The 20,162-nt window shown below is 36.1% G+C and overlaps 2 protein-coding genes across 2 annotated transcripts; both read right to left on the bottom strand.

Moving 5' to 3' along the window:
- Window positions 1-972: 972 nt before the first annotated feature.
- On the bottom strand, window positions 973-1,377 carry LOC138858881 (xaa-Pro aminopeptidase ApepP-like). The gene has a single exon (XM_070112934.1). The coding sequence runs from the start codon at window positions 1,375-1,377 to the stop codon at window positions 973-975; it is 405 nt and encodes a 134-aa protein (XP_069969035.1).
- An 8,319-nt stretch (window positions 1,378-9,696) lies between these two features.
- Window positions 9,697-19,871, bottom strand: LOC138858869 (uncharacterized). The gene is made up of 2 exons (XM_070112883.1): window positions 18,906-19,871; window positions 9,697-10,075 (listed from the first exon to the last, which is right to left on the bottom strand). Exons 1-2 carry the CDS (start codon window positions 19,348-19,350, stop codon window positions 9,723-9,725), a joined length of 798 nt encoding a protein of 265 aa, XP_069968984.1. The 5' UTR covers window positions 19,351-19,871; the 3' UTR covers window positions 9,697-9,722.
- Between the last annotated feature and the right edge of the window lie 291 nt (window positions 19,872-20,162).

Raw genomic sequence — 20,162 nt, 5'->3', positions numbered from 1 at the left:
AAGGGTTGCAAAATTTGAAATAACCAGTGTTACCTTATCGACATCTTTTGTAATTGAACTGAAAGAAATTTAAACAGATAATACCCCAAATACAGGAATCCAAAACCTAGAGAAATAAACTATTACAAAGCATTGATGTTAAGTATTATGTTATACCCTCTATGACAATATTACTTTTTTCTTGTAGAACTTCTTTTTGCGTTGGCGGCCTTCGGCCGCGCTTAAAAAAAATAACCCTGTTCAGTCCAACACCGGGGTGTATCAAAATATATTTCGCGCAGAACTTTCTTTTTGCGTTGGCGGCCTTCGGCCGCGCTTCAAAAAAATAAGCCTGGTCGATCCAACACCGGGGTGTATCAAGGTTTTTTTGCGCAGAACTCCTTTTTGCGTTGGCGGCCTTCGGCCGCGCTTCAAAAAAATAACCCTGGTAAAATTAATAAAATTGAAGAATGATTTAAATATTGAAATAAAGCTATTTTTGCAGCATTTAATATAAAAAAAATTTCTAAAAACGAATTAGTCAAGTGTTAGTGGATATAAAAGTGAAAAATATAAGTGTATAATTCATTTTAAATCGCAAAAATAAGTACTTTAAATAGTTGAAATTTTCAACTTTAAACGTAAATATCTCGAAAACTATAAGTTTCCCGCGGCTATATCTATATATATTCTTGATCTGGAGGATCTCCTCTATCCGCCCATACCCATTTTATCCACGAAAGCGTGGGACGTTATTCTAAAGCCGACCCAAATTCGTACTTAAAATAGTCGAAATTTTGAACTTTAAACCAAAATATCTCGAAAACCATAGGTTTCCCGCGGCTATATGTGTATATATTCTTGGTCTGGAGGATCTCCTCTATCCGCCCATACCCATTTTATCCCTGAAAGCCTGGGTCGTTGTACTAAAGTTTTCCCTAGATTTTCTATCTGGTATCGCAGCAGTTATTTTTAAAGAAGTTGTTTTATCTATTAGCGCTCACCCGCAGATTTCAACTCCTTTTGAATAGGCTTCCATTGTCGATAAGAAAAAAGCTTAGGGTCAACACCAATGCTACTGCCGTTAGGTGTATTATCGCAAATCCACTTTCCAATAGTTGGTGTAGAGGGTAATCCATCCTTCATAAGTTCCCAATTAGAATCCATTTCCTTTTCTGCTTGTTGATAGTATCTTCCGTCTGTCCACATCAATGCTTTATTCGAAGTCACAACAGCAGTACCAGCCGATCCATTAAATCCACTGATAAAAGCTCTTCGCGCATCATGAGGAGAAATATACTCATTTTGATGGGAATCCTCAGTCGGCACAATGTAAGCTTCCAGACACCGTGCTTTCATAAGAAAACGTAAATCTTCAAGCCCAGCACTATTTTGCATTTTTAGAAAAATGTTCCTAACTTTATATTATTGATAAGTAAGTTATATTTTCACTCCTATTAAATAGAATTAATAATCACCATGCACGTGATAAATACGTTCGAATTACTATTTACAACTTAATTCCACAGGCAATAATGTTAATAATAAAATTTTATGAGTACAATATTAGAGCTGGTTCATACACTAACACTTTTGTTGCGGCAACTGTTGCGGGTGAGTTTCTTTTGAAATCCAAGATGGCCGATGGATGGAAAATGGTTGCATATTGCTGTTATCTTTTAATTTATGAAAAAACTGTGCCAAAAATATTGGTTTTATGTAAAACCATAGTTTTATTCAAAATAAAATCAGCTAATTTTTTTACATATTCTAAAAGGACCGATTATTATTAGCAAATTCCAGAATAATTAATATATATTTTATATAGGTATATGCCTGATTTTAACTGTGGTAAAAAATAAATATTTTTCACAGTAAATCGTAAGGTTCAATTAAGCACCCATATGAAATTCGGAATATGCTTATTCAACTAACCTGAAGACAAGTTTTATAAATTTATACAAATATAATAATTATATTAAAAACAATACTTAAAAACAACTCACCTTTTAAAAATAAGTCCGTCCATGTCAAAAATATTTATATGTGATGCCAGTATTGCTATTGAACAATGCGTAACAGTGTTGCGTAAGCTAATTTTAAACTACTTTTAAGGAAGAGAATATATTGTAAAGGATTTCTCGATAAATCGTCTAACTATAACTCACTTTTGAGTTCGATCACTGGATTGTTGAATAAAAATCCCAATTTAATGGCTATAAACTTATCTTTATATCTAATTCCAACAACTTAACACTTATTGCTCGATATTCGAGTTCACAACTTATTGCTTAAAGCTTAATTGCTCTTCACACGGCAACCCTCTAATTAGAACTGTCCCTGCTGCACAGTCCGGCAGCCCTTATAAAGTAAATTTTTAACAAAAATTCGCTACTAGAACTTTCTGGCAACTACGAATTTGCTGTCTAGTTGCTTTTGGCAGTTTATCGTCGATTCTGATTTGTTCTGGTATTCGTGTTCGCCACACTGCCCTCTACCTAAGTCTGATCGTCCCGATTAGACATATTTGCGGTACCAAACGTGCAAGCCGTTCCAGATAAACCATCTTCATTTTATTCCTTGGTCTTCCAATGGTCTGTATGCGTTACACTACATCATTGAGTCATTTAATAACATGGTATGGTCCTTCCCAATTACACTGTAATTTGGGAGATAACCCTTTCTTTCGTTGTGGATTAAATAGCAATACCCAATCGCCTTCAATAAAACCCTCGGAGTTTATTGCATTGTCGTATTTTGCTTTCATCTTATCGCTCATAATTTTGGTGCGCTGTCTCACCATAGCATATATGTATATCCCTCATCTCGTCTTCTAGAATGCTATTGAATTCCTTAGTATTCCTTCCTCCGTTGGCGTTAATTCCAAATTTTAAATCAATCGGTAGTCGAAGTTCATTACCAAAAATTACCCTTGCTGGAGTCTGCCCCGTTGTTTAATATACAGCAGACCTATAAGCCATCAGGAACAAGGATATATGGGTATCCCAATCTTTTTGATACTTGTCCACAACTTTCCTCAAATGTCCTTCCAAAGTTCGATTGAATCGTTCTACCATGCCATCGGACTGCAGATGTAGTGCAGTTGTACCGGTTTTCCGGATACCCAGCTTCTGGGATATCTCCTGTATTAGAGCTGCATCAAAATGTCTCCCTTGGTCAGAATGTAATTCTATTGAAACACCATATCTCGATACCCAATTGTTGATGAATGCATCCGCTACTGTTCCTGCCTCTTGGTTAGGAATTGCGTATACCTCTGGCCATTTGCTGGAATAGTCCATGACTACCAAACATACCTGTTTCCTAATTTACTGATAGGAAATGGACCAGCTACATCTATGGCTACTCGCTCAAACGGCGCACCTGAATTGTACTTCTTCATCTGAACATGACTTCTGGCCCGCGGCCCTTTGTGTCCAGACACTTACTTCAAACTATTCCATTGTGTCCAATAAGTCTTTGCGACTGGGCTTTCTGCAGCTATTTCTTCCCTCGGTGGACGTTTATTCATCTCCAATCCGTGTATTACACTTTTCAAATCTGGATCCTCTTGCTGACATTTCCGTAGTTTCTCCGGATCCCAGTCTGATGTTGGTGGAATCTGCTGGCTCTCTGTTGTTATCACTCGTCCAACGTTGTACTTATTACCGTAACCGAACATAAGTGGTACTTCCACTGATTCGCTAGAAAGTCTACTCCAATTATGGCTTACTATAAAATTGTGTAACACGGCTACCTTTCTAGTTACGATCTCGAACGTTACCTTTCCGAGAACTAGGGTATCTTCTCCAGTTGCAGTACGCAACTTTGTCCCAGCTAACCGTCTCACTTCTTTCTCAACCAGATCAGATCGAATTATGGAATGTGATGCGCCCGTTTCCACAGTCAGTATGCGCTTTTTACCGTCTACGCATCCACTAACGGCAACGTTACCGATTTGATTTGACATTTGCTTGATCTTCCTCAGCTTTGCGTTTACGTCCAACTAGATTATTGGACTGGTTACAGTTGCGTGCAATATGGCCATTTTTTCCGCAGTTGAAGCATTTAAGCTTCTTATGCGCTTCCGTAGATTTTTCCAGTGGTTTCTGCATGTTGTCAATTTTTTCACGTAATTGGTTCACCCAAGTGTGTTCCTCTATTTCTACTTTGTGAGCTTTAAATGTTTGTTTGCAAAGCAGAGATGCAGTTTCCTATGTCAGAGCATACGAAATGGTTTCTGAAAACGTCAATTTTGGACATGCTAATGCAGCGAAGCGTTTACTGTTATCTCGTATTCCATTGACGAAAGTCTGAATTTACGTGTCCTCGATGTATTCCATGGATTTATGTGCATAAGCTAAGTGAGCTAACCTCTCAATCTCTGTACAAAACTCCTGCAGAGATTCCTTGGCTTTCTGGCGGCGATTTCGCAACTCGATTTGAAAGATCAGCTTCCTGTGCTCACTACCATACCGTCTTTCTAATGCACCCATCAACGTTTCATAACTACTCGTCTCGCAGTTTGGAATGGTCTGTAATATCTCCGCTGCAGATCCTTTTATCTTTAGCGTCGTTTTTTCGAATTGAAGCTCAAAAAGCTGTGAGGACACTTTTGCTATTTGCGAGGTCACCTGCGATATCCGTGCATCCTGCTTTTTCAACTGTGAGGACACCTGTGCTGATATACGTGCATCCTACGCTGCGAACTGCTCTTCCAAATGCGTTGACAATCGCGTTTCTAACTGCGGCATTTGTAGGGACATATCCTCTTCCTTTTCTTCTACCTTTGTTGTCTCTTCCTCTAATTCCATGTGAAAGAAATATTCCTCAACATTAATGTTTTCCGTCTCCATGGACTCTCTCAACCGTGATTGTGTTCAGTTTTTAATCCATTTGTCGCCAATCCACGTTGCTTCAGCTCATTTTTCAGTTGTGGAATCTTCAGACCGTTAAACTTGGCCATTTTCAAATTATAATCACCTTGAGAATTTATTTGACAATCCCACTTCTGACACCAATTGTAACGGATTTCTCAATAAATCGTCTAAGTAAAACTCACTATTGACTTCGATCACTGGATTTTTGAATAAAAGTCCCAATTTAATGGCTATAAACTTATCCTTATTTCTAATTCCAACAACTTAACACTTATTGCTCGATATTCGAGTTCACAACTTATTGCTTATAGCTTAATTGCTCTTCACACGGCAACACTCTAATGAAAACTGTCCCTGCTGCACAATCCGGCAGCCCTTATATAGTAAATTTTTAACAAAAGTGCGCTACCAGGACATTCTGGTAACTACGAATTCGCTGTCTAGTTGCTTCTGGCAGTTTATTGTCGATTCTGATTTGTTCTGGTATTCGTGTTCGCCACAATATATATCGTATTTTATACTTTAAAGATATTGGTACTGCATCAAATAATTTATTTAAGAAGTCTATACATTCAAAAACTAAATTTCGATCTATATAATAATATTTTATTTTTATGTAAAGATTTAGAATAAAATATATTACATATATTATTGTTTACATGAGCTAAGCCTCAGTAAATAAACACACCACACTCCGTTAAAAACTGGCGCACCCTATTGTAACGCACCACGCCTGAAAACACTCACAGACGCACCACACCACATTCAACTTTTGAGAACACTACACATGATGACACACCACACAGCAACTTAACAAAAAAGACGAGATCATCGCACACACATCATTCGAATATACACGTCAGTCAACACGGTTTCTGCTTGCTGCCTTTATTGGTTTTTTCGCCAACTACAATCCTGCGCGCTACATCTAATTCCTTTCGTCAACGCGCCTAAGCACCACATCGATCTCAGTTTGGCTCATCTTTGCGCCTAATCGGATTCAACGGCTTCAGCTTTCAACGTTCCCTGTTTTCGATCCGTATTTCTACTCGTACAGCGTTTGCAAACGCATTATAAATATTTTATAATTAATTTAAACCTAAGCGTTAATAAAGAAAAATTTATTAAGCTTATGTATACAAATTAAACGGGCGTTTTTGTTAACAATACTTAGTGAGAGTGTCTAATTTATTCATGCTCCTTCGAGCCTTACCTAAAGGCACCTTTGGAAAAAACTGTGTTAAGAAACACAATAAATAATTATAGTGCTGACAAAGAAACAAAAACACACAAAAAAACCAAATTGAGTTAACAAAAGATATGCATATAACAACAAAGTCCAGTGCAGTGGTACAACAAAAAAGTAACAAAGTGTGCAAACTAAGGCAAAAAATTTCAAAAATGGTGCAGTGACTCAAAAAAAAAAAAAAAACAGTAAATATATATAAATATATACACATATGTATATACATATGTTTATAAATACAAATATATAAATGTAAAAATATAGAGAACACACAAAACTCACCAAAGGTACAGTGCTAATATTGATTTGATTGATTGATGACCATATTTCTTAATTAGAGTACTGACATTTAGATTTAATACATATTTGTTCGTATTCGATTTTGTTATTTAGTTTTAAATATATACTTTAGAAAACGACCTACAATATTTTTTTTTTTTTTTTTTAACGTGTTTATTTTTTGTAGGTTACTATGATGATGATTGGTTAATATTGCTTATGTTATTTAGGTAATATGGAAATAACAAAAAGATGAAGCTCAAATTAATAAACAAATTTCATTTCTTCAATATTTTTTCTTTTGAACTGGTTTTTATACTTTCTGACTTTTTGGTTTTTAAATTTTACAATATGATGCTCCCCATCTTCTTTTGTTTTTGAAAATCTTACTTGTCTAAATGGATTACATATCTTATCTAATCTTTTTCTTGAATTTTCCGTATTTACAAAATTAGTATCGATAACTTTTTTTTGTCTGTATTTATTAATATTTTCAATTCTTTTTTTGTTTGACTGCTTGCAGGTCATATTTTGGTGGCTCTTTATTAGAAAATATTTTATATAGAACTTCCCCAGTAGTCGAGTGAATAATTGTGTGGTTATAGGTAAAAATTACTTGTTCTATTTCCAAATATTTCAATTCTTTGTCTTCCGATGTATTTATTATTCTCAATTTCTCATTGAGGGTTTTATGCAAACGCTCAATATCGCCTATGCCTGTTTTGCCTGTTGTTACTTCAACTTTTATGTTTAATTGATCACACCATTGTTTGATGTTTATGTTATTTAGGCCTTGATCTTGGTCAACCTTCATAATCTTAGGGGGTCCCATAGTATTAAATACTTTCAATAGCGCTCTCTTACTTTCAAGTCAATTTAATGATTTTACGTTCTCTACCATGGCAAATTTGGAAAATAAATCAATACAAGTCAAATAAAATTCATTATTCCACTTCCAAAAGTCTATAACATATTTTTCTCTGATTTCATATACCGGAGGCGTAACTTTGAATGGTAGTTTGTTTGCAATGTGGTCACTTTTACAGTGATTACATAGCTCGCAACTATTAATAATATTTGAAATTTCTTTGAGGTAGTTTGGATAATAATATTGTAGTGTAGTCCATTTAAATGGATTTCTGTAACAATGGATTTGAATTCGAAATATTCTAAAATGTTTTTTAATTCTTTATTTGTCCTATAAGTTCTATTTCTGCTACTAGTTATCAAGCTTTTATAAATATTTTGGAACTGCAGAAAGTCGTTATCGTTTGGCATGTATATAACGGTTCTCTTTCTTAATAGATATGTTTTAATGATTTCTTTTGTGTATTCTGGCGTTAGTTTTTTGTAAGTTATTAAAACAAGATTATTACTAAAAATTTTTAGCGTTTCACAGCTATTTTCATTTCCCCTAATTAGCTTTACTTGATTTTTAAATAAATTTAACGGCCATTCTGTTATGTGGACATAACTTTCGTTATCTTCCTGTGCCGAATGGGTTGTTGCACAATTTGAGGCGATTTCGGCTTCCTCAGCATTGCATTCCTCTATTTTTATGCGTGATAACGCATCGGCAACGTGATTTTCCCTACCCGGAATGTATTTCACGTCGAAATCATACTCATTGAGGCGTATCTTCCAGCTTTGCAGTTTTGCATTTGGTTCCTTCAAGTTATGCAACCATTGAAGTGGTCTATGATCGCTGTTGATAGTAAATTTCCTACCATACAAATATGGTCTGAAGTATTTAGTGGCCCAAACCATAGCTAACAGCTCTTTTTCTGTGGTAGAGTAGTGAAGCTCATGCTCATTCAGAGTGCGACTCGCAAAGCAAATAGGGTGACTTTGTTGGCTTAACACTGCACCCAAGGCGACGTTAGAAGCGTCTGTAGTTAGCGTAAATGGCTTTTCGTAATTTGGGTATACTAATATAGGATCTTCAGTTATCAAAATTTTAATGTTATCAACAGCATTTAAATATTCTTTGTCTTGGGCGTTTACCATATTACCTTTTTTTAAACAGTTTGTTAGCGGTTTGGTAATTTTTGCAAAGTTTTTAATGAATTTGCGATAAAAACCCGCCAAACCCAAAAACTTTTTGATCTCTTTTTCCGTTTGAGGTACAGGATAATCTAAAATCGCCTTATTTTATTCGGGTTTGGCTTTATGCCTGATGGGGTTACTACGTGCCCCAAAAACTCTGTTTCATGTTTAAAAAATTCACACTTGATAAGCTGTACTTTAAGATTAGCATCAGACAGTCTTTGGAAAACTTTATCGAGTGATTCGATATGCTCCTGAAGTGACGTGGTGTTCACAATATCATCTAGATACACCATGCAATTTTTACCAATCAACCCTTCCAATACTGTGTTCATCAGCCTTTGGAATGTGGCTGGGGCGTTTTTCAGCCCAAATGGCATACGCAAGAGCTCGTAATGCCCTCCTTGCGTAGAAAATGCGGTTTTATTTCTGTCAGCTGGGTCCATCTCGATTTGGTGGAAACCCTGCGCTAAATCCAAAGTGGAGAAGTACATACATTTACCTTGCTTGTCCAAGATTTCATCCATGTACGGGATCGGGTATCTATTGTCTATCGTTACTGTGTTTAACTTACGAAAGTCGAAAACTATTCTCCATCTCTCAACTGTTTTCCCTGATTGTTCCGGTTTCTTAGGCACAACCCATAGCGGTGCAGAGTACGGAGAATCGCTATGGCAAATAATCTTTTGCTCAAGCATTTCCGCTATTTGCCTGTCTACTTCCGCATTGTGCACTACCGGATATCGGTATGTATAGATATGGTCTTCGTGCACGGTTTTGATTTTATGTTTTATTTTGTGTCTAAAAGTTAGCTGATTTCCTTCCTTAAAAAAAATGTGGTTAAATTTTGCCAAGAAGCCTTTGACCTCTTTATGTTCCTCAATATTTAAGTGGCTTAATCTATATTTAGTTTTATCTTTGTCATCATTCATAACATTTAAATGACTGCTAAAGTGATCTAAAGAATTATTGTTATTACAAAATGAATAAAGCTTTCCGCTTAAATGAATAATCATATTTTGCAAATTAATTTTCGAATTCAGTATCTTAAGTATATCAAAACCCAAAAGTCCTTCGTAACTTTCAGAAAAGTTGTACACATAGAATTTTAAATTATGTTTAGTAAATGCAATTATTTCCTGTACTTTGTCTAGAACAATTTTACCTGTTGCCGTTTTTAGAATAATAGGTTTTACTTTTGTTACTTCATTACTTAATATACCTATATGGTTTAATTAAACTTACCGATGAACCCGTATCTATTAAAAATTTGATTTCTTAATTATTTAGTATCAATTTAATCGAGGGTAGTCTTCCGAGGATTCTAATTGAAAATTTGAAGCATCCTGACCCATTGGCTCAGGATGACCATATCTTCGTAATCTTGATTGATTTGAGCCAACGGGATGAGATACTCGCGTTTGTAATGAACTTGTTTGCAGGGCATTGCCTGGGGTATATGTAATCGGACCATTGAATGAGTGGGTACAATGATTTTGTTGGCTAACATTCACCTGTCTGGATTGATTTTGGCCTAAATTAGTATTGTTATTTACAGGTAGACAAAGATGATATTTATCAAATCCACTTTTATTAAGTTTGTTATTATTAGGGTAATGGGGAGCGCGTGGGTTAGTTTTAACATCTCTTTTATATTCATAATCATAAGCATCATTATACCAGGGTATATTAATTTTGCCACGAAGTTTGTAACACCCAGAAGGAAACGTCGGAGACCATATAAAGTATATATATAAATGATCACCGTGACGAGCTGAGTTGATTTAGCCAAGTCCGTCTGTCCGTCCGTCTGTATATACGCGAACTAGTCCCTCAGTTTTTGAGATATCGATCTGAAATTTTGCACCTGTCCTTTTCTCACAAAGAAGCTGCTCATTTGTCGGAACCGCCGATATCGGATCACTATAGCATATAGCTGCCATGTAAACTGAACAATCGGAATCAAGTGTTTGTATGGAAAACTTTTTCATTTGACGAGGTATGTTCACGAAATTCGGCATGGGTTATTGCTAGAAGAAGTAATGCAATCTCCGAAGAAATTGTTCAGATCGGATCACTATAGCATATATCTGCCATACAAACAGAACGATCGGAATCAAGTACTTGCATGGAAAACGTTTTCATTTGACGAGGTATGTTCACAATATTTGGCATGAGTTTTTGCTAGAAGAAGTAATGCAATCTCCGAAGAAATTGTTCAAATCGGATCACTATAGCATATATCTGCCATGTAAACTGAACAATCGGAATCAAGTGTTTGTATGGAAAACTTTTTCATTTGACGAGGTATGTTCACGAAATTCGGCATGGGTTATTGCTAGAAGAAGTAATGCAATCTCCGAAGAAATTGTTCAGATCGGATCACTATAGCATATATCTGCCATACAAACTGAACGATCGGAATCAAGTACTTGCATGGAAAACGTTTTCATTTGACGAGGTATGTTCACAATATTTGGCATGAGTTTTTGCTAGAAGAAGTAATGCAATCTCCGAAGAAATTGTTCAAATCGGATCACTATAGCATATATCTGCCATACAAACTGAACGATCGGAATCAAGTAATTGCATGGAAAACTTTTTAATTCGACGAGGTATGTTCACAATATTTGGCATGAGTTTTTGCTAGAAAAAGTAATGCAATCTCCAAAGAAATTGTTCAGATCGGATCACTATAGCATATATCTGCCATACAAACTGAACGATCGGAATCAAGTGCTTGCATGGAAAACTCTTTCATTTGACGAGGTATGTTCACAATATTTGGCATGAGTTTTTGCTAGAGGAAGTAATTCAATCTCCGAAGAAATTGTTCAGATCGGATCACTATAGCATATATCTGCCATACAAACTGAACGATCGGAATCAAGTACTTGCATGGAAAACGTTTTCATTTGACGAGGTATGTTCACAATATTTGGCATGAGTTTTTGCTAGAAGAAGTAATGCAATCTCCGAAGAAATTGTTCAGATCGGATCACTGTAGCATATATCTGCCACACAAACTGAACGATCGGAATCAAGTAATTGCATGGAAAACTTTTTCATTCGACGAGGTATGTTCACAATATTTGGCATGAGTTTTTGCTAGAAGAAGTAATGCAATCTCCAAAGAAATTTTTCACATCGGATTACTATAGCATATAGCTGCCATATAAACGGAACGATCGGAATCAAGTTCTTGCATGGAAAAATTGTTCATTAGATAAAATATCTTCACGAAATCCGGCATTGATTTCTCTCAATGGCATATAGCTGCCATACAAACTGACAAACTAAATAAAGTTCTTATATGAAGAAAATTGTTTATGACAAGTTATCTTCACGAAATATGGCATGGATGATGATTGTCCAAGATATCGCTACAATTTTCGAACGAATTGTTCATATCAGACCACTATATTAAAGAGCTATCATAGAAACTGACCGATCAAAATAAATTTTTGTATGGAAGTTTTTAGTATGGATTATTGCTTAGGATGTGACTTCAATCTTCGAACGAATTGTTAAGATCGGACTACTATAGCATACAGCTGTCAGATTTAACCACTTTACAAATAATATATTATAAACAAATCAGATTAATTAATTATTTATACTATCCAATTTGAGCTTTGAATAAAAATTATCTTATATCTGCCAAAAACTGTTTTGCTTGTGCCAAAAGTAAGGTGTGACATGTAGCTAATTGGGACAATAAGTTGAAAAATGTGTTAAGAATAGATACATAAGAGTAAGGAGCAAAAATATTATTTAATTAACCATAAAATAAACAAATCCCTAATTATTCAAGATATATTATATTATTATTTATTAATAATAATAGAGAACTATCTAAAGATAATTATTCAGTTTTAAAACCCTAATTAACTGATGGATAGGTACAAACCAAATCTAGGTAGAATAATAGGTAGGAAATAAATAGTTCGAAACGTAGGTAGAAAACATAACCTAGATAAAACAAACCTCGATAATGCCCCTTTTGTAGTTAACGCCTTAATATTTCAACTAAAATTACTTGATCAAATTTGGCATGGATTATTGGCCACGGTAACAATAAAATATTCTAAGAAATTTTTCTGATCTGACTACTGAATTACATAGTTGCCGTACAAACTGATCGATCTAAATAAATTTGTAAAGTAGAAAATTATGTTAAAAATATATACATAAGAGTAAGGAGCAAAAATATTATTTAATTACCCATAAAATAAATAAATCCCTAATTATTCAAGATATATTATTATTTATTAATAATAATAGAGAACTATCTAAAGATAATTATTCAGTTTTAAAACCCTAATTAACTGATGGGTAGGTACAAAACAAAACCTAGGTAGAAGAGTAGGTAGGAAGTAAACATAGTTTGCAAGTTAAGTAGAAAGTATAACCTAGGTAAAAAAGAACCTCTACAATGCACTTTCTGTAATTAACACATTAGTATTCCTACGAAAGTTGCTTGATGATACCAAGAAGGGCAAAAGAGTTTACAGATGTGAAGTCGGGCTCTAAAACATTCAATAAATAGGACCCAACGCATCGGATCACTTCAGTTTACGCGAGCAGCTTAAACTTTCAACAACGCAAATAACTTTCAAATCAACGAAAAAATGCTTTTTTTAAATAATACGCATTATTTTAATTATATTATTATTACTTAATTTATTAATATTTTAGTATATTTTTTATTTGTATAATATCTAGGCAATCGCAGGAACAAAGGCGTCGCAATGCTCTGAATCGAAGCCGACGACAATATAGTCAAAATTTGGAAAATAATAGACAAAGGAACGCTGACTATATTGCAGAATTACGCAGCTCAAATTTGGAGTACCGCAATGAGGAGAGAACTCCTGATAGAGCTGAAGAGCAGCAGCCTAATACAGTAGGTCATTCAAATAGACGTTTGAATCCAGAATATAGAGCAGCGGAGCAGGAGCGCAACACAATGGGTCATTCAAACAGGCGCTTGGATCCGGAATATAGAGCAGCGGAGCAGGAGCGCGACACAATAGGACATTCGGTCAGGCGCTTGGATCCGGAATATAGAATTGAAGAGCAGGAACGCAACACCGCGGGACATTTAAATAGGAGAACCAATCCGGAATATAGAGCAGCGGAGCAGGAGCGTAACACAATGGGTCATTCAAACAGGCGCTTGGATTCGGAATATAGAGCAGCGGAGCAGGAGCGCGACACAATGGAACGTTCTGTACGGCGCCAGAATGCAATAATAAGAGAAGAAGAGAGGCAACGAGATGCAGCATTGAGGAGAAGTCGTCGAGAAGATCCAATAAGAAGACGTCTTGAGCAAATTTTAAATTCTTCTCAAAGAAGAGTGACCCGCCAGCAAACCAGGCAACAACTAGCAAACGAGCAGGAATCAACGTACAATTGCATAGATCGAATCCCGCAAATCGTCAGTTAGAAAGCGAGAGGCAAACCAGGAGGAATATAAGAAGACGTCGTGAACTTTCTCCTGATGCACAGCTAGAAGAACAAGAACGTCAACGTCAACGTCGAGCTGCCAATATCTTTGATATGTACGCATTGTTGATAAAGAAAGGACCCACTGAAATATGCGTCTGTTGCGGTGGCACTTGATTCCCTCATCAAGCTAGAAAAGTGTTTTATCTGTCATCAAAATTTCCGTCTTCGAACCAAAAGTACAACTTTTGCAACACATGCTATCGTATTGTTAGGAAGGGCAAGATACCAAATATCTGCCTATCGGAAGGATTGGAGTTTCCTGATATTCCGGAATGCCTTCAGGATTTAACGTGTCTAGAAGAAAGACTGATATCACCGAGGATCCCATTTATGCGCATTATCTCCTTAGGATATGAACGACAATGTGCTATTCGTGGAGCAGTGGTGAATATCCCCATTTCAGTTGTAGAGACAGTCACCATGCTTCCACGAAGATTTGATAACAGCCATATTATTCAAGTGCACTTGAAACGTCGATTGGAATATGAACAAAATTTTATGACGGAGACAGTGCGACCAGCAAAAATATTGGAGGCACTAAACTATCTGCTGGGTACAGAGCTCTACGTCAAGCATAATATCCAATTGTCAAGTGATTGGCTGGCAAATGCTGGAAACGAGGAAACTGTGCCATTTATTGCGGATCCTGCAGATGAGGCAGAAGTAAGAGACCTTCTTAATGCCCGTTAGGAAAATGTACCGTTGAAAATCGATCCATTGAACGGGTTGCAATGGCACCAGGACAAGGTAGATGGCCAAGAGACGTTACAACCGACGACGATGCTCAGGAATTGTCGTATCCAACGATTTACTGCGGAAAAAAGAGGACAACTACAACAACTTATAGTAAAATTGCACGTTCTGAAATTCGACGCTATGATCGGCGTTGTGTGCGCGTGGACGTGCTCCTGTATATTTATAAGTTCTACGAGTTGGAGCGCATTAAAAATGCCATTTCCATTTGCCTGCGTAAAAAGTCTGGATCGAGGAATATAACTGCTGCAAATGTGAGGGATGAAAAATTTTGTCAGCAACCTTAACCAGTATTGAGCAACACAAAGCTCAATTCCAAAAAATACAGGAACTATTAACTCTAACGGATCTCCCAGAGGAAGAAATAATACGGTTGAACTGCTTTGGCGGATGAGCGAATCAACACTGACTATGAAGGATACAAGCTTGCTCTTCGCTCATCCTAATATAATGCCTATAATAAAAATATCCTTAAATTGCATAGAGCAAATATGGACATTCAATTCATTCTGGACGCATACGCTTGCTGCAGCTATATCATTAATTATATAAATAAATCCAATAGAGGAGTATCAACATTATTGAGACAAGCCATGGAGGAAATAAATGCAGGGAATTTCTCCATTAAAAGAAAACAGCACATTGGAAACAAATTTGTAAATGGATCGAAAATATCGGCTCAAGAAGCAGCTTATAATATTTTGGGACTGCATCTATCAGAAGCCAGTAATGGGGAAATATTTATAAATACATCACATCCAAACAACCGAGTAAGGATGATAAAGCCCCGACTTGAATTGAATGCTTTACAGGAGGACTCTACGGACATATATGTGCCGAGTGTGCTGGAGCCCTACTCTCAAAGGCCCGATCAATTGGAAGAACTATGCTTAGCAGATTTTGCAGCATGGTTCAGATTTTGCAAAACAAACAAAAATGTTTCTGATAATAACGAAGAATACAACGACGTAGAGAACGAGGATGACACGACAGCTGCACTTCCAATGGCATTAAAGGATGGATCAGGATTTCTAAGGAAAAGGAAGCAAGCCCTTATTCTGCGTTGGAAACGTTTTAGCGTTGAAAGTTCAAGAGCCGATTTCTTCAGAGAAACCGCCATGATGTTTCACCCATGGAGAAATGAGGAAACAGACTTATTAAATAATGACGTCGAGAGTATTTGCAATTCACACAAGGAGCAAATTGAGCTGAATAAGCTCAAAAATGACAAATTTTCATCGAACAAACTAGAACGGATTTTGGAAAACCTTCATGTCACAGCGGATGAAACAGCTGATGATCGAGCTGCCTCACAACTTTTAGATCCCGAATTTAGAGCTCTAGCCGTTCCAGAGCAAACAGGAGACATTAATGTTTTTCAAGAGCACAACAATACAGAGGAAGAGGAAGAGGAAGAGGCGGTTCAATTAATTAAACTCCCACCTCTAATATTAGAAGACCATTTACTGGCAATGGTGCAGTCACTTAACAGCAAACAGAGGGAATATTTTGCTCATGTAATGCACAATGTCAGTAAAAGGGAAATCTTCTTCGAATATTTCGGAGGCGGTGCTGGAGTGGGCAAGAGTCGGCTTATAACAACTATATATCAATCGTTGACATTGCGAGCTAATAGTGTACCAGGAACCAACCCCGAAACAGCCAAGGTGTTACTCTGCGCACCCACTGGCAAAGCAGCATTTGGAATTGGGGGCCTAACCCTTCATTCGGTTTTTTCACTCCCCGTCAACCAGTCTTCCGGCGATCTTCGACCACTAAATAGTGACACATTAAACACAATTCATGCCAATCTCATAGATATTAGGCTTATTATAATTGACGAAATTTCAATGGTTGGAGCAAAGATATTTGCATATTTAGATTGCAGACTAAAGCAAACTTTCAGGAGCACCGCTTACTTTGGAGGCATACCAATTATCGTGTTTGGTGACTTAAAGCAGCTGCCGCCAGTAGGAGATCGAAGGATATTTGCGCCGAATAGGAATGATCATTACAGTACAATTACAGGAACACCGCTTTGGGATCAATTTCGGAACTTTGAGCTCACTGAAATAATGCGCCAGCGTGAAGATCAAGCATTTGCTATCGCTTTAAATAACATGTCAGAGGGAAATATGACACACGCTGACATCTAATTAATCAAAAGCAGGGAAAAGACCTCTAATGAGATACCGAACGAAGCCATCCATCTATTTTATTCAAATGCTGGAGCAAATGATTTTAATTTAGACTGCGAAGGATACAATTAAGTCAAGTTCCCTAACAGAACGCAGCAGGACAAACATTTTAGAAGCTGTGAAGTCTTTTAAGCCATCGGAAACACAAGGAATGCTTTATACATTGCAGCTCAAGACTTCGATCAAATATATGGTGACAGTCAACATAAGCATAAGTGATGGTCTCGTCAATGGTGCTACGGGGGAACTAATGCAGGTTGATTCCGAATCACATAGATCTGAAAGTTCAGTGGTGCGACTATGGATAAAATTCGCAGAATCAAGAGTTGGAAGCTTTGCACGTTCCAAGCAGCCTCACAGTCGCAATGCAGATTCGACACCAATCATGAGCGTGGTCCGATCATTCCAATACAAGAGAAATGAGCAAATAACCATAGGACGCAGACAGTTTCCGGTCATTCCAGCTGAAGCCATCTCGATACATAAAAGTCAAGGTGGAACATACACACAAGTTGCTGTTCATCTACAGGGTAGAGTAAGCAGATCAGCTTTATATGTAGGATGTAGCAGAGCCACAAGGGCCAATGGATTGTATATAATCGGGACATTTTCTCCCCCGAACCCATTTGGACCGCAGGATCCAATTAAAACTCAACTTAATAGGTTGAAGACAGAAGGAGCATTGACGACATGCTACAGATTTTTGACTGAAAAATCGGAACAACGTCTAGATATTTATTATCAAAATGTAAGAAGCCTAAACAAGCATATTGAAGATATCAGATCAGACAAGCTGATTTGTTCTGCTAATATTCTGTGCTTTGCCGAGGCATGGGCCTTACCTCAAGAAGAATTCCCAATAGAAGGCTACAGTGTTATTGCACGCCTTGATGGAGAAACAAGATCATCCCGACGACGCCCTGCCAACGGCCTTATAATATACTACAAGCAAGATAGGTGCCCACTTCTATCAGACGGATCATTTTCAAGAAACGACACCGGTTCAACAAACGTTTACCAACTGTTAAACGTAAACAATTCAACAGTTTCCATATCACTTGTGTACAGGAACCCCCGCTATAGACTTCCGGAATTTAGAAACCAAGTGGAAAATAATATCCGTCAGATAACTGAACAGTATAATGGACCGTCAGTAGTCCTTGGTGACTTTAACATATGTCGCCTAACAGCAACTGATGATTTGGAGGCTCGATTGCAGCAGTTAGGATTTCAATCTTCATTGGCTAAGGTCGCCACAACAAAACAGGAAACAGCAATAGATTGGGTATGGACAAACATGGATTCTGCAATGACCTCATGTATCACATATGAAACACCATATAGTGACTATGACGGAATATTTTTAAGCTTTAGAAAATAGATATATTATATATATAGATATATGTTAGATTTAATATTATTAAATTTAAGTTTGTATAATAATATAAAGTGTAAGTCATAGATGTAATTATTGTAATTTATATATCATATAAAAATTATAGAATAATAAATATTATTATATGTTATATATTTTCTAATTTCTATAAATATTATAATTTGTTTTGTTTTCCATTAATTTAATGTGAATAATCAATCAGCTTAAAAAATTAAAATTTATGTAAATGTCTGAAATATCTATTTACCTCAATAACTAACTTTAATTCGAATAGAAGATGGCTAGAAAGAACTGGCAAAATGCTTTCCGTTGGATGCAAACCATTGGCAAGTCACGTTTTCAAATGTAGTCATACATATAGTAGTTACTAAAAGAAATGCACCTGTGAAGGGTATTATAGCTTCGGCGCTGCCGAAGATAACGTTTTCTCTTGTTTTCTTTTAAAATTTTAACTGCAGACTTTAAGTTAGTGGCTAAGTTTGCATTTATCAACGCAGTTAAATGGTTTGGCAATTCTGTTTTAAGAGTCTTGATACTTAATTGTTCTAATTCATTTGTCAAAAATATTTTAGTTGCAATATTTTAATTTTTTAATTTGATACAGTCTTTAATTCTACAAATTGCGTTATTTATTTCTTCACAAAGAATGCGTACGCTACATTTAAATTTTATATTACTAACTTGTAAAATAAGAGTCGAAATTGGAGTGTGTTCTCCAAACTCATCAACTAAGAGTTCTCTTAGCGTGGACCAATCTGGCGGCTGCTCCCTCCTTATGACGTCCAAAGCTGCCCCTCGTAAAGTTCGTAATATGCAGTTGAAATAAAATGCTCGCTCAGCCGGTTGCGTTGGTGCAACCGCAGGCATTATGGAATCAATGCTATCGACATAAAGTGCTAAGTAATTAGCATCACCATCAAAAGGCTGAATTAATTTAATATTTTGCATCACAAGCTCCCTTATTATTTGTGCTTCGGTCATGTTTGTTGTTTTTGTTTCAGCGTTAATGTCTAATATTCTTAAGTACTCATTTAAATTTTCTAACTCTTTATTTAAGTCCATCTATTTCTCTTTTTATATTGGAAAGTGCGGAGTATTTAAATCTCTCATCGCATCGAATATATGTTTGTTATATGTAACAACACAATTCAAACAAAATTAAATAGTTTTTGTTTCTCACGTTTGTAAATAACAACACAACAACAACAATGTAGGTATGCCGACTGCTAAGTGTCGATCAAGGTCGTTTGAAAGTCGACTGAAATTCAAATAGAATAATACCAACACCAAATTCACGAAAATTAAGAAACGGTATTTTTGTTTTGTATTAATATTTTTCTTTCCGCTTATTTTATTTCACGCTGGTTTAACAGCTTAGATTAGAAAACACTTTTGTTCATTATTATTGTTGTTTCATATCTCTGATTTTTTTTTTATTTATTTTTTTTTTAATTCACGTATGAAATCAGTTTTTGTATGTTTTAATATTTAATTTTTGTAATTAGAACATTTGTGCATAGGTTCGTTTTAAGGATCTTTTTCACAGATCCTACCGACTGCGCCACTAAAACAAATAAAACACGAGGTTTATGTTCAAGTGCTTAAACAATAATGAATTTATTTATTCTTCACCCACACTTCGAGCTCCTATCTCTGAGTATAAGAGACGAAATGTGAGAGAGGCATTTAGAAGCAGAGTCATACACGTATATATGTAGTCGACATATATACGTATATATGTCACTTATATGTATATATCAACAAACAAATAAGCATTTAAACAAACAAAAATTCACACAAACGGGTGCGAAATACTAAAGCACCTAAATACAACAACTCAACATAAATAAAAACAACTTAAACGGGCGCGAATT

Source organism: Bactrocera oleae, chromosome 2 (assembly GCF_042242935.1).
Source record: "Bactrocera oleae isolate idBacOlea1 chromosome 2, idBacOlea1, whole genome shotgun sequence".
NCBI classification, from domain to species: Eukaryota; Metazoa; Arthropoda; class Insecta; order Diptera; family Tephritidae; genus Bactrocera; species Bactrocera oleae.
The sequence above is the reverse complement of the archived record's forward strand: the minus strand, read 5'-3'. Positions and strand labels throughout refer to the sequence as shown.